At 52.7% G+C, this 25660-nt stretch overlaps 12 protein-coding genes across 12 annotated transcripts; 8 read left to right on the forward strand and 4 right to left on the reverse strand.

Annotated features, from left to right (window-relative positions):
• Positions 1 to 151: 151 nt before the first annotated feature.
• Positions 152 to 1307, forward strand: An07g09220 (uncharacterized protein; the record flags this gene model as incomplete). The annotated part of the gene is made up of 2 exons (XM_001391959.1): positions 152 to 762; positions 833 to 1307. The coding sequence occupies 2 exons, from the start codon at positions 152 to 154 to the stop codon at positions 1305 to 1307; spliced, it is 1086 nt and encodes a 361-aa protein (XP_001391996.1).
• A 435-nt stretch (positions 1308 to 1742) lies between these two features.
• An07g09230 (uncharacterized protein) lies at positions 1743 to 4306 on the forward strand (the record flags this gene model as incomplete). Its single annotated transcript, XM_059748693.1, has 7 exons — positions 1743 to 1798; positions 1916 to 2342; positions 2527 to 2623; positions 2675 to 2706; positions 2762 to 3995; positions 4041 to 4171; positions 4220 to 4306. 7 exons carry the CDS (start codon positions 1743 to 1745, stop codon positions 4304 to 4306), a joined length of 2064 nt encoding a protein of 687 aa, XP_059601076.1.
• A 198-nt stretch (positions 4307 to 4504) lies between these two features.
• On the forward strand, positions 4505 to 5257 carry An07g09240 (uncharacterized protein; the record flags this gene model as incomplete). Its single annotated transcript, XM_059748694.1, has 2 exons — positions 4505 to 5014; positions 5069 to 5257. The coding sequence occupies 2 exons, from the start codon at positions 4505 to 4507 to the stop codon at positions 5255 to 5257; spliced, it is 699 nt and encodes a 232-aa protein (XP_059601077.1).
• A 189-nt stretch (positions 5258 to 5446) lies between these two features.
• An07g09250 (mitochondrial 37S ribosomal protein mS42) lies at positions 5447 to 6535 on the reverse strand (the record flags this gene model as incomplete). Its single annotated transcript, XM_059748695.1, has 4 exons — positions 5447 to 5953; positions 5981 to 6159; positions 6232 to 6412; positions 6476 to 6535. 4 exons carry the CDS (start codon positions 6533 to 6535, stop codon positions 5447 to 5449), a joined length of 927 nt encoding a protein of 308 aa, XP_059601078.1.
• Positions 6536 to 7210: 675 nt separating this feature from the next.
• On the forward strand, positions 7211 to 8464 carry An07g09260 (hypothetical protein; the record flags this gene model as incomplete). Its single annotated transcript, XM_059748696.1, has 1 exon — positions 7211 to 8464. The coding sequence occupies one exon, from the start codon at positions 7211 to 7213 to the stop codon at positions 8462 to 8464; it is 1254 nt and encodes a 417-aa protein (XP_059601079.1).
• A 109-nt stretch (positions 8465 to 8573) lies between these two features.
• Positions 8574 to 11399, reverse strand: An07g09270 (uncharacterized protein; the record flags this gene model as incomplete). Its single annotated transcript, XM_059748697.1, has 6 exons — positions 8574 to 8600; positions 8731 to 10125; positions 10165 to 10543; positions 10582 to 10625; positions 10755 to 10998; positions 11050 to 11399. The coding sequence occupies 6 exons, from the start codon at positions 11397 to 11399 to the stop codon at positions 8574 to 8576; spliced, it is 2439 nt and encodes an 812-aa protein (XP_059601080.1).
• Positions 11400 to 12131: 732 nt separating this feature from the next.
• On the forward strand, positions 12132 to 13690 carry An07g09280 (uncharacterized protein; the record flags this gene model as incomplete). The annotated part of the gene is made up of 2 exons (XM_001391965.3): positions 12132 to 12308; positions 12365 to 13690. The coding sequence occupies 2 exons, from the start codon at positions 12132 to 12134 to the stop codon at positions 13688 to 13690; spliced, it is 1503 nt and encodes a 500-aa protein (XP_001392002.1).
• Positions 13691 to 14296: 606 nt separating this feature from the next.
• An07g09290 (hypothetical protein) lies at positions 14297 to 15331 on the forward strand (the record flags this gene model as incomplete). Its single annotated transcript, XM_059748698.1, has 2 exons — positions 14297 to 14660; positions 14877 to 15331. 2 exons carry the CDS (start codon positions 14297 to 14299, stop codon positions 15329 to 15331), a joined length of 819 nt encoding a protein of 272 aa, XP_059601081.1.
• Positions 15332 to 17146: 1815 nt separating this feature from the next.
• Positions 17147 to 18052, reverse strand: An07g09300 (hypothetical protein; the record flags this gene model as incomplete). Its single annotated transcript, XM_059748699.1, has 4 exons — positions 17147 to 17212; positions 17290 to 17427; positions 17533 to 17661; positions 17957 to 18052. The coding sequence occupies 4 exons, from the start codon at positions 18050 to 18052 to the stop codon at positions 17147 to 17149; spliced, it is 429 nt and encodes a 142-aa protein (XP_059601082.1).
• A 3503-nt stretch (positions 18053 to 21555) lies between these two features.
• Positions 21556 to 21839, forward strand: An07g09310 (hypothetical protein; the record flags this gene model as incomplete). Its single annotated transcript, XM_001391968.1, has 2 exons — positions 21556 to 21581; positions 21635 to 21839. 2 exons carry the CDS (start codon positions 21556 to 21558, stop codon positions 21837 to 21839), a joined length of 231 nt encoding a protein of 76 aa, XP_001392005.1.
• Positions 21840 to 22473: 634 nt separating this feature from the next.
• On the reverse strand, positions 22474 to 23752 carry An07g09320 (uncharacterized protein; the record flags this gene model as incomplete). Its single annotated transcript, XM_001391969.1, has 2 exons — positions 22474 to 23296; positions 23349 to 23752. 2 exons carry the CDS (start codon positions 23750 to 23752, stop codon positions 22474 to 22476), a joined length of 1227 nt encoding a protein of 408 aa, XP_001392006.1.
• Positions 23753 to 24881: 1129 nt separating this feature from the next.
• Positions 24882 to 25265, forward strand: An07g09325 (uncharacterized protein; the record flags this gene model as incomplete). Its single annotated transcript, XM_059748700.1, has 2 exons — positions 24882 to 25016; positions 25071 to 25265. The coding sequence occupies 2 exons, from the start codon at positions 24882 to 24884 to the stop codon at positions 25263 to 25265; spliced, it is 330 nt and encodes a 109-aa protein (XP_059601083.1).
• Between the last annotated feature and the right edge of the window lie 395 nt (positions 25266 to 25660).

Below are 25660 nucleotides of genomic sequence, written 5' to 3' on the forward strand. Positions count from 1 at the left end.
GTCTCGGAAACGCCCAGCGACCCGAGGTACAAAACCCCAGCACTTCCGAGACAACGCCATGTTAGGCTCCCCTCTTCACTTCTTCCACGATCACTCAAACCCAGCTGAAGCATTATTTCATTCTCAATCACAATACAAAAATATAACCACCATGTCCCTGCCTTCAATAACCCGCTGTTCCACACGACACCTCCTCCGCCCACAATCGCTCACTCCCCAACTCACCCGCACATTCTCCATTCGCCCAGCACTCCGCACCGACACCTCCGCATCCACTATCGCAACATCCTTCCTCACGCGCTTCCAATCCCTAGGCCCGCAAACCCGCTCCCAAACCCTCGATGCCAACCAACTCCAACTTCTCTCACTAACACTCAATCGACCCTCACTATTCCCCAACTCCCCATCTCTCTCCAACACCCCAACCTCCCTGCCGACCGGCACACCCTTACCCGCCGGATACCACCTCGTGTACTTCACCCCCGCATTCTTGGAAAATGAGCTCGGCGCGGACGGCACCGACACCTCATATAACCCTGCGTCGCCGTTCACGCGTCGCATGTGGGCCGGCGGGGAGGTGCATTGGCCGAGGGGAAAGGACGGCAAGCCGAATTGTTTAAGGGTAGGGCAGGAGGTGCAGGAGACGACGAGGGTGCTTAGTGCGGAGCCGAAGGTCGTGAGGAAGACAGGGGAGGAGATGATTGTAGTGGGTGTTGAGAAGGAGTTTAGGAATGAGAATGGAGTGGCGGTTTTGGATAGGAGGTGAGCAGCAATTGGTCTTTTATTTGTTTTTTTTTGAGGTTGGGGATGGTGCTGATGAGAATATATATAGGAATTGGGTCTTTCGCAAAGCTCTTACCTCGCCGTCGCCTACGAGTTCATCTACACCCCCGGCGACGAAGGCATTCAATGGACCAGCTAGTTCGTCTACGGAGACGAGTGAAAATGTGCACACGCGCACATTGCGCCAAACGGCAGTGACATTGTTCCGGTTCTCCGCGTTGACGTTCAATCCGCACAAGATCCATTACTCGACACCGTGGGCGAGAGATGTCGAGGGTCATAAGGATATTGTTGTGCATGGGCCGTTGAATCTCATTTCGATTTTGGATCTGTGGCGCGATACGAGGAAGAATGGGAGTGGGGAGGAGGTGGTTCTTCCGGAGAAGATCTCGTATAGGGCAACGAGTCCGCTGTATGCGGAGGAGGAGTATCGCATTGTATTGGAAGATGGAGAGGATGGGATCGGGAGGGTGCAGATTATTGCGCCAGGGGAGGTGGTGGCTATGAAGGCGGAGATACAGTAGATGTCGTGTAGTTAGTAGGAGTGGGTTGTAGATATTGACTGTTTTCTAGCTGGGAGGGATACATGTATGAGGTGTTACACAAGAGTTCTTAATGACATACCCTGAAATAGAAATAGTATAGCAATTATCTACTGTATTGTACTATCCTTTTGAACAAGTACCGAATCTTCAATTCTTTATAACTTATCTGCTCCACTTCATTCTTAAAGTATGGTTCGGACTTATCTTCGGAGATAACCACTCCACCCCCATCCTTATCGCCATCACGGCCGCCTTCCATTCCACTTCAATCCGACACTCAACTCAACTTCACATCCACTATTTATCTATCGACCACAACTACCCCACCCTCCACACATCTCCCCTGATACTCGGTACATACTAGACCCACTATATACTCCACTGCCCAACGACACAGACCGAACAAGAACAGACATGGAAAAGAAACGCACCCGCGTTCAACTCTCCTGCACTGCCTGCCGAGCCCGCAAGTAAGCACGCGGCAACCCCGCCCCTCTCCCTATCTCACATTCCTCCTTCTACCTCCAATCACTGGCGCCTACTACCTCATACGCCACTTAATCTAATGGTAATAACCCATGCATTAGGCTAAAATGCTGTCGTACCCACCCCTGCACAAACTGCCTGAAGCGCAACGAAGCCGGCACCTGCACCTTCGTCGGGCGCGGTCCGCGCGGCAAGATTTCGAGTAATGGACGAACCAGCCCGGCGCACGTTCAGGATCGATTACAACACTTGGAGAATTTGATTTTGTCGTTTACGCAGCAGCAGCAACAGCAACAGCAACAGCAGGAGAAGCCGGATAGTGTGGGCGAACACCAACAGGTTATTAATAATGGTGGTCAGATCACGCCGGCATCGTCGGTGCCACCATCATTATCATTTGGGGAGGTGCAGCAGGCACAGAAGGAGGGGGAATCGGAAACCCCGCCTCCTGATCCCGGGAGGTTGGTCGTTGGGGAGACAGGAATGAGGTATATTGATGGAGCGCATTGGACTGCGATCCTCGAGGAGGTAAGAGCAGTCTTTTCGAGTAATTGGGGAGTTAGATTGGGTGGGGGCTGATGACGTGCAGATTAGCGGGGTCAAGGAGTATCTAAGGGATAACGAGGAGATAGGATTGTCGGACGAGGAAGGGGAAGATGAGGAGATGGTGAGGCCGTCGAATGCGCCAACGCTATTACTTGGGTTGCACCAGGAAATGACTATGGACGAGTTGTTGGACGGATTGCCGGCTCGGCCGGTCGTGGATCGGGTCGTGGCTATGTTTGTCAGCCTGAATGAGCCGACGACAGGTAGGTGTCGCTGTTATATCGATCCTTAATAGGTGGTGCTGATAGGATTAGTGATGGTGCACTTTCCTACTTTCCAGAAACAGGTATGCTAGCTCAATCTAGTGGGAAATATGTAGAGGATGCTGCTGACGTGCGCAGTATAATCAATTCTGGTCAAGACCAAAGGGGGCTTCCATTTCTTGGCTGGCACTGCTGTACGCGGCTCTCACTATCACAATGTCCGTGTATATGCGCACCGGGGAGCCGCTACCGGCAGAATTTGGGGAAGCAACTGAGGCTGTTCAGCGCCTCAGGCACTTGACGGCGCAGTGTCTAGTTCAGTCAAACTACACCGTTCCCGGCCGTTTCAAAGTGGAAGCTCTGTTTTTCTACACAATGTGCGAGTTCTTTCGCAGCGAGGATGCCCAGGTCGGAGTATCGTTCCTGCTAAACATGACAATTCGGCTGGCCATGCGGTCAGGGTACCACCGGGATCCGCAACAGTTTCCGAATATCTCACCATTCGAAGGCGAGATGAGGCGGCGGGTCTGGGCTATCATGCGCCAACTGGATGTCCTGATCTCGTTTCAGGTTGGGGTCCCGCGGGGTATACAGGACTGGCAGCAGGACGTGGAGCCCCCGCGTAACATCTCTGATGAGGAATTCGGGGAGTCTACCGTTGAGCTGCCGCCATCTCGACCCGAGACTGAACTCACTACAACTTCATATATCCGCGGAAAATCGCGACTTATGGCTATCTTTGGGAAGATCTCCGATTTAGCGTACTCGCGCGATCCCATGACATATGATGAAATACTGGCCCTGGACCGACAACTGGAAGAAGCTCGAGATCTTGTGCCCCATGCATTCAAGATACGCCCTCTTGACCAGTGCTTTGTGGATTCTTCATACCTGATCCTGAGACGATACACACTGGAACTGCTGTACCAGAAGGCCCGCTGCGTGCTGCACCGGCGCTACCTGGGCGAGGTGCATACCAACCCCCGCTATGCGTATTCGCGTTGGGTATGCATGAGCGCTTCCAAGGAGATTCTCCGCCACCAGGCGGATATCTACCACGAGACTCAGCCGGGTGGGCTTCTTTATCGAGACCGACAATTCCCGAACTCGCTACAGACTGCAGATTACTTGCTTGCCGCGATGATCATCTGTTTGGATCTGTCGCAGAACCCTACCGGCACACCGCCAGGAAGCACTGACGAAGATGTTATCCGGGGCCGGGAGGAACTGCTATCGACCATTGAAACGTCGCATCGGATCTTCGAGCAGCAGCGTAGACGGTCGGCAGATGCACAAAAGGCATACGCTGCACTAACAATCATGCTGCGGCGGTTGAAAGCCCAGAAATTGGACAGCGAACAACTGGCTTCCGGTAAGTGGCACGGGGTAATGTTGGATACGTTGCTAATGGATGCAGCACAACAACAACCATATGGAAGCTCCAATGGACAGTCATACCCAGTGGTAGATCCAATGGGTATTACCCCAGAGTATCAATCACTCGACGTGATCGGAGAGATGCTCGATGCGCCAACCAATCTCGACTGGGTAAGTGAGCGGCTGCAACTGATGAATGGAGCTAGCTAACAGGCGTAGAATCTCTGGGACCAGCATATGCAAAGTGTCGCCGACATGGGGGTAGGGTTATGGGGGGATAATGTACCAGGAAGTGTAAACATATAGAAAAGGGAAGGAATTGTAGACCACAGCGGAAGTGTCAACCGGGAGGAACCCGAGATAAGCTCGGGGGGCGGAGATCCGCTCGGAAGCCGACAAAAAGTCCAACCCAAAGTTGGACCACCATTCTACCCTCTACCCAAACCAACTACTGATATACTCCTAATCCCACCACCTCATTGCATTGCACATTTCACATCCACAATGATGCGACCACCGATACCACGCAGCCTCCACAACCGGGTCGCATCCATCCCACGAGCAGCGCATGGGTCACTCTCCACATCAATCTTGTCCAACGGCATCTCCCACCAACCAACAAATAACAACAACAACCTACGAACCACCAGATCAGCAACCTCAATCTCTCCAATCACCTCAACTCCCCAGTCTACAATCCAAAAGCGCCCCTTTCTCTCCTCCTTCCTCCCCAACTCCGACTCCGCCTCCAAAACCCGCCACCTAACCGCAACCCGAACTCTCCCACACCCTCCCGCCCCCCTCTTCGACATTATCTCCTCCGTCGAATCCTACTCCTCCTTCCTCCCTTTCCTAACCGCCTCAACCGTTACCCACCGTGACCCAACCACCAACTACCCGACCCGCGCGTTCCTCACCGTCGGCTACGGGCCCCTCAGCGAGACCTTCACCTCCAAGGTGACTTGCGACCCGGAGAACTGGGTCGTGGAGGCACAAAGCGGCGCGAAATATGGCGTGGGCAAGAAAGATGGACAGGGGTTTCCGGGTGAGGATGAGGGGCTCTTTGAGTACTTGAGTACGAGGTGGGAGTTGGAGAGTCAGGGTGAGGGTAAGGGGACGGTGGTGAGACTGGATATTCGATTTGAGTTCCGCAGTCAGTTGCATGCTGCTATGATGGGCGCTGTGGAGGGACAGATGGCGGGTGTTATGGTCGAGGCGTTTGAGAAGAGAATTTACGATGTGTTGGGGAGGGCTTGAGCTTTCTCTCCTTTGTGGATCATGGACGGTATGTGGTGGCTAGGATGTATTATATTATTGGTCTGTGAAGGGAAAGGAAGGAGACATGGTACACATCAGTGCATACATAGAATATGGAATAGAAGCTACACAGTGTATAATACAGTTTATCACATGAACAAAAAAGAAATGACCGGAAGAGAGAATAAATCACAGCATGCTCAAGTTCCGTCCAGCATTAGCCGCATTGCCCTTAACCGGCCCAACCGCATTGTAGTTGTCGAACACCACCTCCCAGTTAATCCGATCCCACCAGCGCTCCAAGTACTCCGCCTTACCGCCAATACCATAGTCCATCATCCACACATGCTCCCACGTGTTCACACACAGAATAGGCTGCACATCCAAAGCACCCGGCGCCATGTTCTTCTGGTTAGCCGCGTGCGCACCCATCGCGCCAGCGTACTGGTTGCCCAGCGGCGCGTCCGGCGAGTGTGTCGCCATGTCGACCGGTTGCCTCCGCGCATGAGCCGCCGGGTAGGGCGAGCCAGCGTTATACGTGCAGAAGATGTGCATCAGACCCTCCCGCTCCAGGTTCTTGGCCAGCCAGACGAAGCCGGGGCCGAACATGGCGTTGGCGGTGGCCAGGAAATCGAGTTTCAGGGATTCGATCGAGGAGCAGGTGTCGACGATGTCTTTGGCGAACTTTTCGGGGATCTGGGTTTGTTGGGGGGACTATAGGACAGGACTTGTTAGATGCTGAGCTCGACAATTCGACCTGACCTTGGTACCACTCACCAGGCAGTTGAAGAAGAAGTGGTTGTTGTGGGCCATCGAGGCATAGTTGAACACGGACGCCATCTCCGGCCGGCGGGAGTACTTGACCAGCAGTTCTCCGGGCTTTGCGTCGGCGTCGACGGTGTCTGTTGCAGTAGAAAAACGATGATGTTAGTCTCATACCAGCGGAGTTTGAGCTGCACTGCGAGGATACTAACCCTGCGTCATCAGGTTCAGCTTGTCAATGAGCAGACCCTGGTATTGCGTCCAGGCGAAATCGAACGCCTCGGGCGATAGCAGCTCCGGAACGCCATTGTTTTTGAAGTACTGGTCGTTGGTCAATTGGGGCACGCGGTGCAGGCTCCGGATCTGGAAGCGTGGGAGCGCGGAGACGGGCTTCTGGCGGAGGTCAGGTTGGTTAGCTATGAGCCCACCCCGGACATTGGGACAGGGTCAGCTCACCTGGGAGAAGGCGGAGGCAGCACGCAGCGCGGACTGCGGCCGGAAGAGGCGGTTCAACATGATGATGGGGGATTGGACAAGCGACAAGATGACGAGCAGCAAGCGGTTGATTTCAGGACCACCGCAGAATTTCCCGTTCGGCCTTCAGAACTCACCTCTTTCGGGTCTAGCGCAGGTTAGGTAAGCGGGCGCCAGCTCAACCAATAAGAATGCTGCGATTTACTTCGGCAGCATTTCAGCCTTCGTGATCTTCTTCGTCTGGCTTCATCGCTCAACATCCTCTACGCGCCGGGCTCTGCAGGAGCTCTGGTCGGGTTTAGAATGCCATGGCCTGTCGTTGATCGTCGCCTTCCAGTGGCTCCTCCCGGCGCCTATCTCAACCATCCTCATTAGCCCTCGAACCATGCGCCCCATCCGCTGTGCTATTCTGAGACTCGGCGCCTGCAGCTGTGGGTGTTTGTATCATGATGCTGCAGAATGTCGGGCAGCACGTAGCTCTGGCTGATTAAGATGGGCGCTTCCTGGTCCATCTTTGAGAGCGGATGGCAAATGCCTTTGTAAGTCGCTCATTGTTCTTTCAACTATTCTTTCACTCATTGACGCTGTTGCAAAGTTCTTGTCTCATACTTTCTTTCATAGACAAGATTCCTCGGTTAGCCAAAGTCTACTCAAGCCTTTATTTGGTTTTCTTCTTCTTCATTTCTGTCAATTGTACTGAATTAGACTCTGATCGCAATGACGAGGCCACATCTTTGTTCCCTCATGAGACGACCCTCCATGATACTGCTCCTCGCCCTCATCGCTTCGACAGTATCGCCAACGCAGGCCTTTGGCTTACTGCTACGAAGCTCTGACTCCTGTCCTAGTAACTACAACAAATGTGCAGACAGCAAGTTACCGGCTGATTTCTGCTGCTCCAGCTCATCAACATGCATCAGCCTGGACGACTCCAGCTCTGCCATCTGCTGTCCAAGTGGACAGAGCTGTGACTACATCGAAACCATAACCTGCGATGTGCAGCTCCAGAACGCAACAGCACATCCCAAGAACTCTGTCAAGACGACCCGGCTGGATGACTCCCTCCCTAAATGTGGCGACAAATGCTGTCCCTTTGGATACACCTGCACAGGAGACTCGCTGTGTGCCATGAACACATCCAGTGCATCCACCCTCAGCGCCAGCCAGTCATCCACAACGTCCACAGGAGGGACCACATCCTCCACAGGAACCATCACCTCCTTCACAACCTCCGCCTCTACAACCGATGCCTCCAACCCCACCATCGTCCCCGTCACCACGGGCTCCTCCAAATCCGCCATCTCCGACAACAACAGCAGCGCCAACGGCACCTCCTCAGCAGCCGCACTATCTTCTAAAGCCACCAGCCCATCCTACCCTACCAACGCTATAATAGCAGGCTTCTTTCCCGGCGCCATCTTCGGCGCCGTCCTAGCCCTGTTAGCCCTCTTCCTCTACCGCAAATACCAAAAGAAACACCAGCCCCCATCCGCCAAAGTAGCCCAATTCACCCGCCGCTCCTCAAAAGGCACCCTCCTCGGCATCTCCTCCCCGATCCCCTCCGACGAGACCTCCTACCGAACAGACTTCCTCCTCCGCCGTAACCGCAACACAAAGCGATACTCCGAAGGCGCTCGCTCACGTATCCAGCGCACTGGAACCCGAGTCCGGAGTCTCTTCAACCCTAACAATGCTCCTCCTCTACCGAAAGCTAACCCTGCAAAGACCCTTGTCCCGGAACACGGCGGAGGAGCAATGCACGCCCGCGTACCGGTACCTGTTCCCCCGCTGCCTATCTCCGTGACAACGTTGCAACCCGGGCGGACGCCATCGAAGAAGAAATTGACCCGTACGGAAAGCATAAGGGTGTATACCCCGCCAGGGGTGTTTGCTACGACAGGGGTGTTGAAGCCGGATCCGTATCCGACGCATATAAGGACGGAGGGGGCGTTTGATGACATGGAGAAGTGATGTCTTAGAAGTAATTTTTTGATTTCGTACGTGGATTGAGATGCGTACGCATTTACGTTGTTTTCCGTGACTGAATAAAGTAATGAGGTGGTCCATTGTGTGTATGTGTTCATGTCCTGAGATACCTTAAAGTTAACTGTTTACTTGAATTTGCGCAATCAATATCATGCAATGAATCTAAGAATCTACTATACTATACATACACGAAACCAAACCTACCCACTAAAACGGGGTCATCACTTCCTTCTCTCCCTCCAAGCACTCACCACCTTCTTGACCTCCTTCAACAACCCCACAATAAGAGGTACTCCCACCGGCCCCAATAGCGGCAAATACACCGCCACCTTATGCTCATCCGGGAAATACATCTGGCCCACCATACTCTTCTCGAAGAAGCTGCGCTCGGCCTCGCCCTCCGCGACACGGGCACTCGCCAGGGCGGCCTGGAACTGGCCGTGGCGGAGATGGTCGCATGCGGAGGAGAGATGAGAGAGCGTAGTAGAGACGGAGGTGGCCACGGTAGCGGGGATGGGGATTTGGGGGAGGGACTCGGTGAGACGGGCGAGGGAGCCCATGGTTGAGGAGGCGGAGAGGAGGAGGGATGCGGCGCGGACGCGGGTGAGGGTTTGGAGACGGAGGGGGAGAGGTGGAGGGGTGGAGGGGGCGCCGAGGAGGGTGAGGAGTTGGTGGGAGAAGGTCATGAAGGCCGGGCCGAGGGTTTCTTTGGTGAGGTGCGTGGGGTGGTCAGGGGTTGGGGTTGGGTTTAGGAGGAAGACACCGCCCCATTGCGGGATGATCCAGCTGGTTGCGAGGCTGTCTTTGACGACGAGGGGGGATTGTGAGGGGGAGGGGATGTAGAGGATGAAGTTGATGGTAGGGCCGGGGCCGATGCTGGGGCTGAGGGGCCACTCGGCGGCGTTGATGAAGGCGCTGAGGTCGTCCTTTTTGAGGGTCCAGGCAGAGTGGGTTTCGTCGTATTCGGGGGGTGGCGCGGTTGGGGAGGAGGTTGCGTAGAGCTGGACTTGGGTGTCAACAGTGAAGTTGCTGATGGGGGAGAAGGCGTCGAGGACCGGGGTGATGTAGTCGTGCACGGCAGCTTGGATGTCCCAAGAGGAAGGGGATGCGCCGGGGGTGAAGAGACTGAAGGCGAGGTGGTAGGTGTCGGCGTACTTCATGGAGCGGCGGAGACGGCGAGTGACGCTCTCTGCGAGATCCGGGGAAGTGGGTGCGCCGGGGATGTTGTTGTCGGAGAGCACCTGGGCGATGATGGCTTTCTCCTCGGCGAAGAGAAGCTGAAGCTCGTCTGCGAGGAAGGTGGATAGGGGCGAGTTGGACGCCGACGGGGGCGGAATCTGGCTAGGGGGATAGAAGACATCGAGCTGAGTGGTATCATGGTGGAGAGCTGCGCGAGGGCTGGAGAGGTCGTCCTGGGGCAGTAGACGGACGGTCAATGCGGTGTCTGCGGCGTCGGCTGCGGGGGGCTGATCGGGGTTCTCGTGGGAGAGCTTCAGTCGCAGATGGTGCGCGGAGAACTCATTGAGGTCGTCGAGCGTGTGCTGCGTCGAGCGGAGAAGATGCTGAGCGTCGACATCGGGCAGGGAGGGGGTCTCGACGCGGATCTCGAGGGGGAAGACAGGACGACAGGTCTGGTGTTGGGGATACTGTTAGCGAGGCTATGAGCAGCAAGGTGGTAAGATTACCTTTCCATCAGCCCAATCAATCATGTTTGGGACAGGCAGAGAAGCGCGATAGATCGAGGTGGTCTTCCACCAGATGGGAAAGCCCAAGAATATGATTACAGCCCAGAAGGCCGCAATGACCTTGAAGCGGGTGCGGATGGCCTCGGGCTTCTCGGGCGGCGGCAGACGCGCCGTGGGGGTTGCGGTGCTCATGGTGTGGTCGGAGACAGTCTGAGGAGACGTCTGGGGATATTTATTGGCCGTCATGGCCACATACTTGAGAGAGGGAGTGGTGGTTGTCGAGTTGGAGATGAAATGGAGATGGAGTTGAGATGCGGCAGCCAAGGCGGAGTGGTCCCGCCAGTTGGCCGATCGTCTTGTTTTACTCGCGGTTGAAGTTCTACGTCTGGAGCAGCAGAAAATAGTCTAACAGCATACCGATAATTCCATATTATGCTATCCTGCGAATTCACTTGGGGTATCTAACCAATGCGCCAGCCCAAAACAACAAGACAATCCCAATTAATACTCCTTTTCGAAGATCTTTTGGATCGGTTTGGCCGCCTACACCCGTTAGTAAACTTCATAGAGAGGAACACAGTGCAACCCACGTCGATAAACCGCTCTAAATCCTGATCCAAGCTGGCCAAATCCTCCTTGCGCTTGTTGTTCTCCGCGATCAAGGCCTGCTTGCGCTTCAGCAGCTCCTGTCGTGCCTGTTCCAGCTTCTCCCGTTCCGCATGTTCGTGATTGATGCGAGCGATCATCAATTCGTGTTCATCGGACTGCTGGTGCTCGGGATGCAGAGCCAGAAACTCTTCGAGGGGAATCAAGGGTAGGGAGCGATATTTGTGACTATCCTGGTCAGCGTTCACCACCATACAATGTCCATCGAGGACTACCTACTCGTAGGACTCGCAGGCGGCAATCTCGCCCGTCAAATGTCGCTGTTCATAATACAAGTTCTGGAGTTGGAGATGGAGACGGTCAATCTCCTGGCGGGCTTCTGCAGTGGACTGCTTGGTCTCGCGCACGCGCATAATCGCATCCCGGTTCTGGCCCCGCAGACGAGCCAGAAGAGCAAACAATTGTTTCTGCTCGCGAGAGGCTGCCAGAGCACGCTCTTGAGGGTCATCGGACAGATCAGCCGTGGGGTCGAGTACGGCCAACAGTTTCATGCATTGATCGCGAGTCTCGGCGCTGAGCCCGAGCACGGGCAGCAGCGAGGGATTGGCGACGATATCGCGGATGGCCATGGCGGGTTATCACAGGATGGATAATTCCGACGGGAAAGGCGGAGACGACAGAAGGATAATTAGCGTGTACCAGTGCTTGAGGAGAGGAGGATGTTTGTGGTTCGGAGGTGGCTGGTGGCAAGGAAATCAACGCCAACGTGGAGCAGCTGCGGTCGCTGATGGGCTGAGCGCTAATGTTGGGTTTGTGACAGTAGCCACTGAAAGGTTTGGAATGAAGAGAATGGCGTGTAGACTCAATGAAGTCCAAGGCTAGTGAGCTGCCGGTTGAAAGACCGGGCGGGAATGAAAAAGGCCGTTTCAGCGCAGTGGTTAGTTAGTGATTCGGAGACGAAGCAGCCGGGAATTAATCTTTGGATCCTCCCCTCCCCACTTGATTTGATTCTCTCCTCTTTCTTGTCCTTCTCCTTCTCCTCTTTTTGTCGACTGACAGACACCTCTGTCTCCGTTTTCCCCTCGCCTCTCTCTGACTGTACTGGCTGCTGTTGGATTGCCTCTCCTCTTTTTCGTCTCTCCTTTATTACTCTCTCCTCTCCTCTCCTCTCCTTGCATATTTATTTGTTTTCACTTCTTGTACGTATTTTGGTACTGGTTTTCTCCGCCTATCCCGGTTCTCCCGATCTTCCCCACCCAAAACAACATCCTTCGCTGTCTGCCCAACCACCACTAACTCCTCTTTCCTTCAGGATATGTGGAATTGATTTCTACGCTGTGGGTTCTCTGTCATTGTACGCCATGGCCTGCTCATCACAATCTGTCACCATTGAGTCCTATCCTGAGGCGGCGGTGGCCTCAGCCTATGCCACCCCCGGAGAAGACACCGGCCTCCTGAGAGATCGTCGTCGCAGACACTCTTTCCACACAGCTCGCAAGTTGTCCTGCGACTACGATGCGGACGCTGTATTCCTACGGGTACGCCGCATTCTCGTCTTCACCCCCAATTCTGTCCCTGACTGACCTCTCCGTAGGTGGAGCTCTTCCTGGCCGAACTCGAACGACGCCTCCACTGGCTCGAACAATACCGCAAGTCCCACATGGATCAGATCGACGCCAGTCTCCGCCGTGGATACGCCACCCTGGAAGCCGTGCGAGATTCCTGCTCCCATGCCTCCGGCGAGCTGATGGGTGGTGGGAAAAAGCGGGCCAAGATCCTCGTCGAGACGCTGGAGGACCGCTACATGGATGCACTCGCAACAAAGGAGACGCTCGAACAAAAGGCCCAGGCGGGAGTCCGACTGATGGAGTCGTTTCTGGTCGAGCTGGAGTCCCGCGCCCATGCGGTCCGCGACCGGGGGCTCTACGGCACTCTGGACGATGGATGGAAGGCGATGGACTCGAAGCTGGTGCATGCCCGTGAGGTGGTCGACGAGGGTATGGAACGGGCACGACGGGCGAAAGACGCGCTGCGGGAGAGCATCGACCGAGCTATCCTGCTGGCCCAGGAGCAACGGTTGATCACGTATGCGGATCTCCCGCACCCGTGGCGGGTGAACCCGCATATTCTGCAGGGGTATCGGTTCACACACTCCAAGGTGGAATGCTTGACCTCGGTGTTCTCGCCTTCGAATGAGACGTTCAACATCTGGTCCCACCTGATTGGGCTTTTCATCGTCCTATCGGTGGCCTTTTACTTTTATCCGCTGAACCCCAACTTCCACCTCAGCTCGCGGACGGACATTCTGGTGGCCGCCGTCTTCTTCTTCGCGGCGTGCAAGTGCCTTGTCTGCAGCACACTGTGGCACACGATGAACAGCATTGCCAGCCAAACGCTGATGGAGCGGTTTGCCTGTGTGGACTACACGGGCATCTCGATGCTGGTGGCAGCCTCGATTGTGACGACCGAGTACACGGCTTTCTACTGCGAGCCGGTGTCACGGTGGACTTACATTTTGCTGACCATGTCGCTCGGTATCGGAGGTGTGATCCTGCCGTGGCACCCAACCTTTAACCGGGCGGATATGGCATGGGCGCGCGTGGCTTTTTACGTGTCGCTAGCGCTGACGGGATTCGCGCCGTTGGCACAGCTGACGTACACGCGTGGACTCGCCTGGTGTTTGTATTTCTACGCACCAGTAGTGAAGAGCATCATGGTGTACTTCGTGGGAGCGTGTGTTTATGCGTCGCAGGTGCCGGAGCGGTGGCGGCCAGGACTGTTCGATTATGTGGGTGGCAGTCACAACATCTGGCATCTGGCTGTCTTGGGAGGGATCCTGTTCCACTATTGCGCGATGCAGGATCTGTTCGCGGGAGCATTCCAGCGGGCGCAGGGCGAGTGCCCGAACCTGGCCAAGTAGGAGGTAGATGGGTAGTAAAAGGGGTGTAGATGATGTATAGACATAGAGTAGATGTTGGTTGTATTGTGGATGTTTTGTTCTTGTACATACATTTGGGGAAGATAGCGGACATAGACTTCTTTCCTATAGCTTCAACAGTTACCATCTGACCACAACTTTGGCAGTGATACATCTCTCGATACTTCTCTCCCGGCAACCCCTCATTCAACGTCGGTCTCATCGTAATAGTTTGGATGAACCGGCGTTGAGAAAACGAGCAAGTCAACCACGGGAAAGGGCCCATCCATTACATTTGCAGCGACGGGATTGGGTGAGATGCAATGACAAGATGGGTCTGGAGGAAGACTACTAAGAGACCATAGTGGATGACAGTTGGTTCACGAGATCAAGGAGATCCTCATCCGTGAGCACTAGACAACTACCAACCCCTCCATGAGGCCATAGAGGGGCCACAAAAAACAGCTTGCTGCTGAATATATAAACTGATCGGACTGACCACTTTATCTACTACTACTACACTTCTGTCTCGCCACCACCACAACGACATCCTCCCAACCTAGTACAACCACCTCACCACTCAAAGGAACCCAAATAGAACTCACGAAAATGTTCCTCGCCTCACTCCCCCCCAACACCCCCATCACCGTCACCATCACCGGCACCCAACCCCACACCCCTCCTACCCTCACCACCGAACTATCCTCTCTCTTCGCCTCCGCCGCCTCCGACTCTCTCTGCGCCCATACCGAAACTCTCCACCAGCACCACACCTCCCCTACAAGCATCATCCATCTAACCTACTGGTCCACAACAAACTACGAGACCTGGCTCAAATCCCCCAAAGTCTCCGCCTTTTTCGCCTCCCTTCCCAGCAATCAAGAAGATGAAGCACCAGGAATCTACCATGAAACCCTAACCATCCAGCCATCTCGCATCCAAGGGGCCACGAACCACCCCGTGCCCTCGGGATGTATGCACTTGGGCAAGATTGACCTCAAGCCAGAGTTGTCGGGGTACTGGGGGTGTTATCCGGATCGTATCCAAGAAAAGGATATAAAAACTTCTCTAACCAAGGAAGAGGTTGTTGCTGTTGCTGAAAGCAAGAATGCTAAAGAAGAGGGGGAAATAATCCCAGGAAAACAGACCATCACACATATACCCGATAATATCTGCTTCGTCGTCGAAGGCCAAGACCACTCCGCCGCGTCGGAGGAAGAACGCACTTACTGGAGCGAACGCTTCGATTCCTTGTCCCAGGAATGGGTGGGCCAGGTGCTGGGTGCGGGATTACCCGGGGGAGTGGTTTCTTCGAGGGGGTGTTATAGTTCTTCTGTGCCTTCTACTATCTCTACTTCTGAGGGGGTGAAGAGGTATCCGTTGACGCTTGGGAGGGATGTTCAGCTTCTTTACTTTGTGGATTTGCAGCATATGGAGACGTTGGGGAGGAAGAGTGCCGAGCATGTGAAGCTTAGGAAGGCGTTTATGGAGGCGTATGGGCCTGGGGGTGTGTTGTTTGGAGGGGGGTTGAAGTTGTGGGTTGAGACGGCGGTGTTGAGGGACGGGGATTTCAAGGGCGAGTATTGGGGCTGTGAGAAGGGGACGGGGTTGTTGGGGGTAAGGGGAGTGATGGGGGTTGAGTGATTTAGTGTGTATATGCAATGGGGATCTTGTTCGCATGGCAGTTGTTGATATACAACGGTGGTGATATGGTGGAGAAAATTTATTGAAGCAAATTCTATATCATGATGTATCTTGGTCCGTCTGGAGGGTTTCATGCAGATGGGTATGGAGATGGGAATTGGCGTACACACTTAATGCTCTGTATCCGTATGCGTCTACTTATGGTACCCAATGAATGCAGTTTGATAAAGCTATAGTCATCACACTCTCTGTACCTCTCCCACTATCAAGCAGACCATGGATACCTCAACTACTACAGCTGAGCAGCAGGCTTACGTGAACTCGACCCAAATCAATATAGAAAGTAGACATGATCTACCACTACTAACACCAAGTACGACGTCTACATTTCCTTGTATAGAAACGAAGATATCCCGACCTGGTTTCATGACTCAAAATCCTGCTTCTAGCTCACTCAACGCATAGATCCGAAATATCTCACAAATTCCGTCACCTGTACGAATAATCATTCAGTACCTGTCACGGCTGCGCCTTGGAATGCACGCAGATATCCATTCTTAGCAGCATATACGTAATCACTGCTGGTCATACTCTCAGCACATGAACAGGTAGCAGCCATTGATCATTAAACTCCATCATCCGCAAGAACACCCACCTCGCGTGTACATCTTGCAAAGCATGAATCATCCTTCGCGTCGCATGACCTCTGCATTACGAGCCGATCAAGTCTCCACAACTGTTCACTGCGTGGGACTGCGGTGCTCTCCATGCCAAGTTGCATTGCATCGTGTTTGCCCACGCTACCTGGCATCGAGACACATTATCCCGCCCTGCTTCGAAACCTGTTTCGAGACGAGGTTCAACACTGCTGATAGGTTAGAGGACCGGAGAGTGGCCGAGAGTAAATCAAGCTCTGGGAAAGATACTGCCCGCTTCAGTAGAACAGCTCATATCACTGGCTAACAAGGATCAATGTGACAATATGCATGCATAATCTGGTTTTCACCCACTGCGCGACTCACAGTCAATCCACCGCGCCACATAGGTGACGTTGCTGCTGCCACTCACCTCGGAGATGTAAGTGTAGATCTCAACGCCTCGACGCCACACTCATCCCTTCCTGGTTGCCTTCGGTTGCCTTGGGCCTGACTCGGGTCTGGCGGTGGGATGCTGCCGTTATTGCCATGTGGGTATGGTAGCCTCGGGATAGTTAACCCAGATAATGGGAACCATAAGGCTGATCGCGGCATATCTCAGTCTATAAATCCCGTGATTGCAATATATGCAATGATAGAGACTATTGCTTGCCAGCCTAGTAGATCATACTGCCTACGTGATCCTAGAAAAAGCAGCGCAGTTAAGAAAAAAAGCATACTTTCTCGTGATGAACATGATTCTCGTATAAGCCACCATGCTGGGTCCCCCACGAGGATCACGAACAGGTAGATAGTATATCCACTTTACGCAGGGATCATCCGGAAGCGAAGGCTTGAGCTCCCATGTGCCGTGCTCTCAGCCGATTGCTATGCCGGTTTTCTTGTCAGCTGGATTTTCTGATGCTGTTATTGGCCTTTGTCCTCTTCCTGCTGTTCCACTTCATCACATCTGGTCATTCTGCCAGTTCATGCAGGTGTCCGCTGCGCTTCTCGCTTCGTTCAAGCGATGTCTCAGCTATCAGCTGCGCCGAACCCTAGACAGTTCCACTTCAGCAGCATGATCACACGCCAGAGATTCACACGCATGCACTGTGCATCACCTGGAGGGAATAAGCACTCCCCAACCACACGTATTGTGCTTCTTTAAGACCTACATGTCTCAGTTGGCATGGTCATCATGGGTAACCCCTGCCAAAAGTAGCGCATCACAAATGGCATAGCAGAACTACGATTATCATCACACAGGAAACAATATTGAGTCCAATATCCCAAGCTCGTGCTATCTTCGATCCAGCTTGTAACGCTTGGTGCATCAGCAAGGACCATCAGTATCCCACACGCAGAGATGGGCTTTCTCAACGGTATGTGCTCGTGTAGTTTGCTTGAAACAGCCATATTTGAGGCATTTCCACGTCGTATTGGCCATCTCTCACGAGCCCACTAGTGATGGACCACAGAACCGAGCTCGTACTTTAATTCTGATCGAACATCTAAATCGCAGTCGATGGTAAACACTAGTCCTTGTAACATACTTTGCTGCCTTACCAAATATTGGACGGCAGCAGCGTGTTTCAAGTTTCCGAGTATCAAACGGCTTTCAGTCGGCTGCTTCGGGCCTGGACGTAGATAGTAAACCGATATGAAGCTGTTCGTACCAAGATTTGTCACATAGCCCTTGGGCCATGCATGCATGAAAGAGGCATGCCAACGCCATATCATGGCAATGCACTTACGCGCATGTATAAACGCAAATGACTCATTCCGTGTCGCGGCTTGAGCCGACATCCAAAGGCCCAGCCTCGTGTAGCACCCCGGCTAAGCATACCTTGCTTAGCGAACATAATCTAGGGATTTGACGGGAGCAATACGAATTTGTAGCAAATCCCGAAAGGCGGAAGGGTGTATGTCGCTTCCGTGTAACGCTCAGAGACTACTAGTTTTATGGTACCTGAGAAACTAGTCAGGGGACCCGTAGGTTCCGAAGAGTTCCTGCGTAGAGGGTCCTAGTTTGGACGTATCGCTCGGTGAGGAGGACTTGACGCGGATCCCTGCCGAGGTCGTCCATGTCCGAGCATACCTCAAGGAAAAAGGGAGAGAGAAAAAGCAACGGTCCTTGGCTTGTTGACGAATGCCAACAGATTGACGGAGAACGCCGGTCCACAGCCTTTCACATTTCCGATGAAGGCCTCATCAGCTGCTCGCGTCACCTCGTTCCTGCAATCCTGCTAGTTGACGTAACTAACTTCTGGCGGGTGTTTCAGCTGTCCTGCGCGTGAGTGACGACCGCTTGTCATGCTAATTTTGTGGCGGCCGGAAGGGGCTGTACAGGGAAAAGAGTTACGCCGAAGAACAGGGGTAGCATAGGAAAGGGAACACTCAATTCCCCGGAATTTCCGTCGACTTGTTTCATAGTTTCATCACACTATGCCTTAGGCTTCAGCTGAAGGGAGGATCAGCGATGTGCAGTTGCGGCGTAGATCTTTGCCGCTTTAGCTGCGAACACCAGATCTCACAGCCTGCGCAAGACACTAGGTCAAGGGCGCAGTTAGCTTGGATTCCTAGGAGTCCCTCTTCTTCTGGTCCCGTAATTTTAAGGCTCGGCCGCTGCCATAGTTCGGCTCGGTTCGAGACATGGCAGCTCTGACCAGCGGTCCACGCGGAAAGGCATGCTTGGCTGGTCCAGTTTGTTTAATCTCTTGTGTTCTTGCTTTTCTTTTCTTTTCTATTTTTTCTGGCTCGCTGGTTTTATAACCTTGTCACGTACTTTTCAGAAAGATCCGGTTCCGATAGAAGCCACTGATCGTTTGACGAGGTAAATGAAGTCATCCTTGGACTCGGTAGCCCTAGTAAGTACCTGCTATCCATGTCGGACCGCCAGCCAAGGGTGGTCCATGCGGGTTTGCGCACCGGCTTTCTTACCGAATAGAAGCAGCGATGAAAGATAAGGTTGCTGGAGCTAGGAGCTTGGACCAAGTGTGCCTTGCAGGCGCGCAGTGAAACCAACCAACCCGTGTCCGCGACCAGGGGAAAAGAAAAGTAAAAAATTATTGACGGTATTATTTACTCGGCCCTTCAATAAATTCGTATCCTCACTCAATCCTGCGGCCGAGCTCGGTATTCACTCGCATTACCGGAATGCAGTCCGTTTTCAGGCCGTGTGAATCAATAGCACTGGAGGTGTTTCCTGATGGATACCTTTCCCCGCGGAATGGCGTGGAGACTGACCGTTTCTGGGTCATAATCTGCCAGCGGAGAAGCCCGCAAGGGCGCTGACATATTCGGGGGAAGCGAAAAATAAATCAGAACGGAATCGGCCGGCGTTGTCTGTAGATAGCAGGGGACGATAGCGCAACGCTTTGTGAGTGAGACCTCGAGAGGAGCCCCTTTTCGGAATGCTTTCTCCGAGGATCCCTGAGATGGCCAACCGCCGTTCCTCGCCCATTGCTCCGTTAGCCGTTCATAGTCACTTTAGCTTGTGCAACGGACCCGGCGTTCTGGTAAGCCATGCGAAGGAGGCAGCCGGACTTCCACCAACTCGGCGAATCTAACGTTAGTTGCCAAATAGGAATGATTAGGTCCGTGGATTGACGCAGGGTACTTTCGCCGCTACTCCGTAGTTTGCCCATTATTTACGGTAGTGCCATCACGATCCGTGATTGACCAGGCCAAATTTAGAAAGCGACAATTGCTTTTGGGGGGCGCATCCTCATTTCTTATCGCGCGGGCGTGGATATCCCCTTTTTTGACTGGTCCATAGGCCAGAAAAAAGCAAATCTGACAGAGCACTGGCCAGCAGCAATCTTTTAAGGAGAACGAGGCTTGGCTTAGCAGGCTCCTTTTCAGCAAGTACATAGTTGATCGTTTGATTAAAGGGACAACCCCTCAGTCAAGCTGACCGAGGTAAGCATGTCCGGCGGGCTGTGACAAGCAGGTATGTGAGCGCCTCCGGATCAAGATCGGGGGTTGCTCAATAATCCCTGCTGCTGTTCTGCTAATTTTGGATTGTTGTCGACAGGGCTAGAAGAGACAGCGAACTAACTAATGTTGCGTCCTCTAATCGAGCGAGGACTGCTCTCGTATCGTAATGATGGTTGAGGAAATGGGGTGAAGCTTTCCACATTCACCTCATCACAGCCTTTGCTGCCCAACTTGCAAGTTTGTATGCTGTCGAAGGATGACATTGTCACCTGCAGCTTTCGTAGTGACTGCCACTGAATGCAATAATGCCGTTGATTCTTCGGAGACCGCAGAACCGTTAGTGGATAGTGTCGCCAATCCTAGCTGAAAACAGTAAGACCCAAGGAACCTGAAAAGCAAAAGAAATTATCGAGATGCAGAAGCGTGGGTGAGAGAAAACGAAGTCCAAAGTCCGCCTATCCCCTGGGGCAGTGCGTGATCGCTTGGATAGGATCGACCACGTTTTGTCCACATCGGTGAGGTCTCAGGCGATCCTTCAAACGGTCTGCCTTCGATCCCTTCTTCGTTTGGCTGCTCAATCCCCCCCGTCTCTTGTATGAGAAAGGATGGGTCTTCACTATGACATAGCGCGAGTGCGAAAAGGGAGTAGCCTGGCGGTCAAAGGGGGGTCGGAGGCAGTGGTCTAGATTTCTGAGAAGCTTTCAATCGTGGGCAGAGCAAGCTGATTTGGGCGTTTCAGCCCTCAAAGCCCCTATCCGATGACGACTGCCGTTGAACATCCGCTATGACCAGTTTGGTTTGGTAGTGGACTTTAGACCCAAGACGCATACCGAATGACCGGTTATGGTGTTTCTCGGCTCATGTGCCCGATGTAGGCCATGCTGATGATCGTTCATGGGTTCCCCAGAATGTCCTTACTGTATCCAATGGTTCACGAACCGGACTTTGGGTCACACATTTCACCCTAGTGCTTACCCTGGCAATCATCGCTTCCAATTTCTAGGGATTGGGTGAATGTGACTAAATTCGTCTATCGGGTCAATGGGCTGATTCTCGGCAAACCCTAGATCGAGGATGTGCAGCTATCCGAACTTGCAGGGCAGAGTCTCATCTCGATCAGTGGCTGATCTTAACTAGACAGCCCAACCGTTCCTTGAAAGTAGCCTAGTTAGTCAGAGATACACTACTCCGAGGCACTATCCCACCGAAGATCTTTATCTGCCTGTGTCACTTACTGGCTTCTTTCCTACCATTTCGCTTCACACTCCGGACCCTTTTTCGGATTTTCCAATCTCATCGTTTCCCTCCTCGTCTGTGGCAGTCCAGCTTTTTTTGGATGCTTCCAAGGCATCTACTTATTCTTGTATCACATTCTCGGTTTCAGTCGTCAGCAACAGCGAGGCTTGGAATATAGCGGCCGTTGAAAGGTATATAGGGACAGGTTCCTCCTCGCCGTTTGGTCAGAACTCGTTAACGATTCCAAGCCAAACAAGCCTTCCCATCCACTCCAGTTCTCAATCTGCGTCTAAGAGTCTTCTCTCTCTATACTCAATCAGCTTCCATCACGCATATTCATCTGTCCAAACCCTCTCAAATCTATTCGCGAAAGCCATCCATTGAGTTCACGGAACCCCTCATCCAAACTTCATCATGTCAGGAAACGCTCATACCTCCAAGTAAGCATCCATTTCCCGGCCTCTTCAGACTTGCTATACTCACACACTTGCAGGTCCGCCAACGGCATGGGCAGCAGTCTCAGTGCAGGAAACCTGAGTCACATCCCCGATGGCAGCAGTGGCAGCATGAACCGCTTCTCGCAGTCATCCGCGGCGGAAGCACCTTACTATGCCCGAGCACGTATGGGTGAACGCTCTGATCATGTGTCACGCCTCTCGAGCCAGCTCGACGCGACAGAACAGATCTTGAAAAAATGAGCGAAACCCGAAAAAGAGAAAAAAAGAATAGAAAAGACAAAATGCAAACGCGAAAGAATAAAAGCGCTATGAGAGACGACCATTTTGCGAGTCGCTTTGAGGAGACTGGGAAGCAGGCGATATGCTGCCTGGGTTGCGGGGAAACGGGCAGGCGGAAGTGAAGGGGGAAATGGAGGACGACGAAGACCAAACGGTCAGTCTGGCCAGGCAGGCGCTATACCCAAACAGGAGCCACTTGCTCCAACGCTGGACCAGAAAGAGGAAGGAAACGTTTATATAGAGGTCCTATAGATACCAACTGGCGGCGGAAAACGCGCCGCCGTCTATCCTTGACAATGCAGATACCCAGTCTCCTATGTTCTAACCACTCATTCTATCCAAGTGATCGCATAAGTAGTTTCGAGATTAAGTGCGTCAACAAAACAGTAAGCCTTGTGTGACATCTAGATTATCGCCGAATAAAACCAAGAGGATGCTCTATATTGAACTGACAATGCGGGCCAACATGAAATCGATGGAAAGCACCAACCCAGTGGAAGAAGTCAAAACAAAAAGCCCCACACCAAGATGTCTATAAAGATAGTAAATCCAAAGAATGATCTGCGTCGTAGGGTAAACCCCTATTGCAGCGTCCTCAGTGCATGAATTCCATCACGTATTGGGCCACTTCTTCGTATTTGGTACTCGGGAATTCGTGGCCTGCATTGAAGAATCTAAAGCTTGCATGCCCTTGAAGTGCCGACGTTGCATCGGGAACAAGTTCATTCTTGACGATGACAGCATCATGGTCCCCGCACATGATGAGAACCTTATCACTCGGGAGGCCATTCATACGCTGCTCATCGACCGGGAGACTTTTTTGCGTCGATAGGTAACTTCCAAGGCGTTCCCAAGTCTCGCGCTGGCGCTGCTGCAGAATTGGTCCATGTCGCATACTGGACATGAACGCATGCACGAACCCGGCATGCTCTCCCACTTGCCATTGGACAGCACGGGGAACATTGACATGAGAGTACGTCCGAGACAGCTGCTGAACTTGTGCCGCACCCTGTGTTGGCAGCTCCTCAGCGAGTGCGTCCTCAGCGGTGAGCTTATGAGATTTCGGCTTTGGCGTAGTCAGCGGGCCTGCGCGCAGGCGGCGTCCAACAAGGAAGCCAAGCACACGTTCCGGAACAAGACCGCGGGAGTAGAGGAGACGTGACTGGAAGCTGATCTGGGAGTCGCGGATCAAGCCGGCGGGTGCAAGCAGTACCAGCGAAGAGAGAAATTGGGGGAAATATGATGCAAAAGAAGCAGCTATACCACCACCCAATGAGTAACCCACGAGGCAGAATCTACCGGAACCGGCTCCGGTCCACGAAAGTGCGGATGAGTTCAAAGCGAGCAGGATTTGGGTAGCGAACAGTCTGTTGTCCTGTGGGATGTCAGATGGGCAGTCAGAGTAGCCTCTACCGAACCTGTTCAAGCCTGTTAGTGTCTATTTTTCTTCAATGTAAGCGAGTCACATACAGGTCGAACAGCATGACCCGGCAGCCCCGGTCAACCAAGGCATGGGCTAAACCCCCAAGTGCAATACATGGAGTGGTTATCCCGTGAACTAGGAGAACCTTAGGTCCATCTTCTGGACCCCATTCATATACACGCATAGATCCATACGGCGTTGACACATCTCGGGCTCCCGGGAGTACGTCCGTGGGCAGCGGAAGCTCACGGTTCACTGAATCGGACACGGACAAGACCTTCTTGCGCGGGGACTCAAGCACTGTGCTCTCCAGCTGTGGGTCTGAAAGCAGTGATCGAAACAAGAGACCCAAAGTGAACGAGGCCCCTGTGACGGCGAGCAAGGGAAGTTGGCTTCGGCTGTTCCCCAACGAATCGGAGAAGGACTCGATAGTCTGGCTGTACCACGCCATGTTCTTATCGTCTATTGTGACTGTCTATTGTATGCTCTTTAGTCTACACAAGAATAAAGGAGAGAAGGGAATGTTGCAAGCCCGGTTATCCTGCCAGGCAAAACAGACGAACGAGGGGGAAGCGACCGGTGCGGTTAGGCGGTTGGCCTGAGGATACACCATCTCCATTTGGGCAAGTCATGCGATAAGCGATAAGCGGGTGATAAGGCACTGCCGAGGCTTATGGCTAGGCATCACAGGGAATACCATTGTTTTCCCTCCATGATCTACACTAATTGTTATCCAAATGCTCACCTTTGGTCTTCATCATCTGGATCTGCTTGACTGAGTACATACATATTACTATATGGGTAGTTGAACATGCGAGATCTGTCTGCCAGGGAATGTTCTGCCGCTGGTACTATTTCCTTAGTAAAACGGTACTAGTATATATTATATCACTGCTATGACACCAAGTCCTGCTTACACGAAACGTACAGAGCTGCAAGCATCATGATGGCAACCTGCTCACTGAATAGATATTGCAAGCGAGCTTTTCATTGATTAATCCTCCTAGTACAACTCATACAACAGCAACACAATCAAGAACGTCCATTAGAAAGTGATCACCGAAGTAATATCCGAAATCCGACATATACACCGAGGCTATTGTGTGCCTGCCGGAACGGGCACACGGAATCAATCCCCTTGTAGCTCGCGGAGACACTCTTGGACCGACATTAACAGGTCACCCCACTCACAAAGGCCTTGTCTGGACAGCAAGATGCTCTGATGTGGGTTGAACATCAATGCAGTCACTGCATGATCAATCAAAGCAAGGCCGTACAATATCAGAAGAGATATTCTTGGCATCTACGCCATGTATGTCGCGGAGAATCACTCCGCACCCTCTGAAAATCCATCCGGCTAAATTACAACTGTTGAATCGTTGTTGGCTTGCACGCCTCCGAACGTAATCGGGAAGCGATCTGCAAGGTACAGCGCCATATCGTGGCTTCCGTCGGCTTTGTCGGATGTCTGTGTGTGCTTTCTACAACGGTTCGACTTACAGGTGACACGGCTCAGAATTACCCTGCTTAGTTGCGGAGTCAGGCAAATGAAAGGATGATGGCGCTTGGGGAAACAACTTATGTTATGGAAAAATGGGGATTTGACATGGATATGTGTGGTGAAACAGCTATGTGTCGGAGATGCTAACCGCCTGGTTCAAGCCGGAAAGGCGGGCTCTAACGGAAGCAAAGACTATAATGTTTCTTGGTTTGACGTTGACAAGCCCATCTAGGCCACCTAGTTCCGGCTTGGATGAATCAAATTTCAGCCTAGCCATCTGCTTAAATCCGAATCATTTTGGCACGTACTCGAGCTGTCATTGATGGGATGTAGCACCCCGCATTCCGAGATCGACAAAGCTAGCAGAGGACCCTGGAAATTAATCAATCCTTCATCAGGATTTGAGATGAATCGGGTGATGGCTGATACCAAACAACGCCACATGCTGCCACATCTTCATTAAGTCAGCGTTTACATGGGACATCGTTGCTCTCATGTTTCCTAAAAGGGACTGCGAATGATATTTCTTAGACAACGCGGCTAACTGAATACAGGGATCACGATTCGAAGATATTCTAACTATCGGAAATGAAAAATAGCATTAGAGCGGACTGCACGATTGCAGTCACTTGCTACTATTCTTCATTAGAATTTGCCGGGTACAATACAGATACCTACTCGAGCTAGGATTCTAGAACCGAAGAAAAGGGCTCCAAAAACCTGTCTATTGCAAAACTTCATCAAGTTAGCAAGTAAGGCAATGTTTCTCTGCATGCACGGCCTTGGAAAGGCTACACATGACTCAAACAGTCTTCATTGGAAGGCTCCAGTGCTTATTACATGCAGGGAACAGAAACA

This window comes from Aspergillus niger (genome assembly GCF_000002855.4).
Source record: "Aspergillus niger supercontig An07".
Classification (NCBI taxonomy): Eukaryota; Fungi; Ascomycota; class Eurotiomycetes; order Eurotiales; family Aspergillaceae; genus Aspergillus; species Aspergillus niger.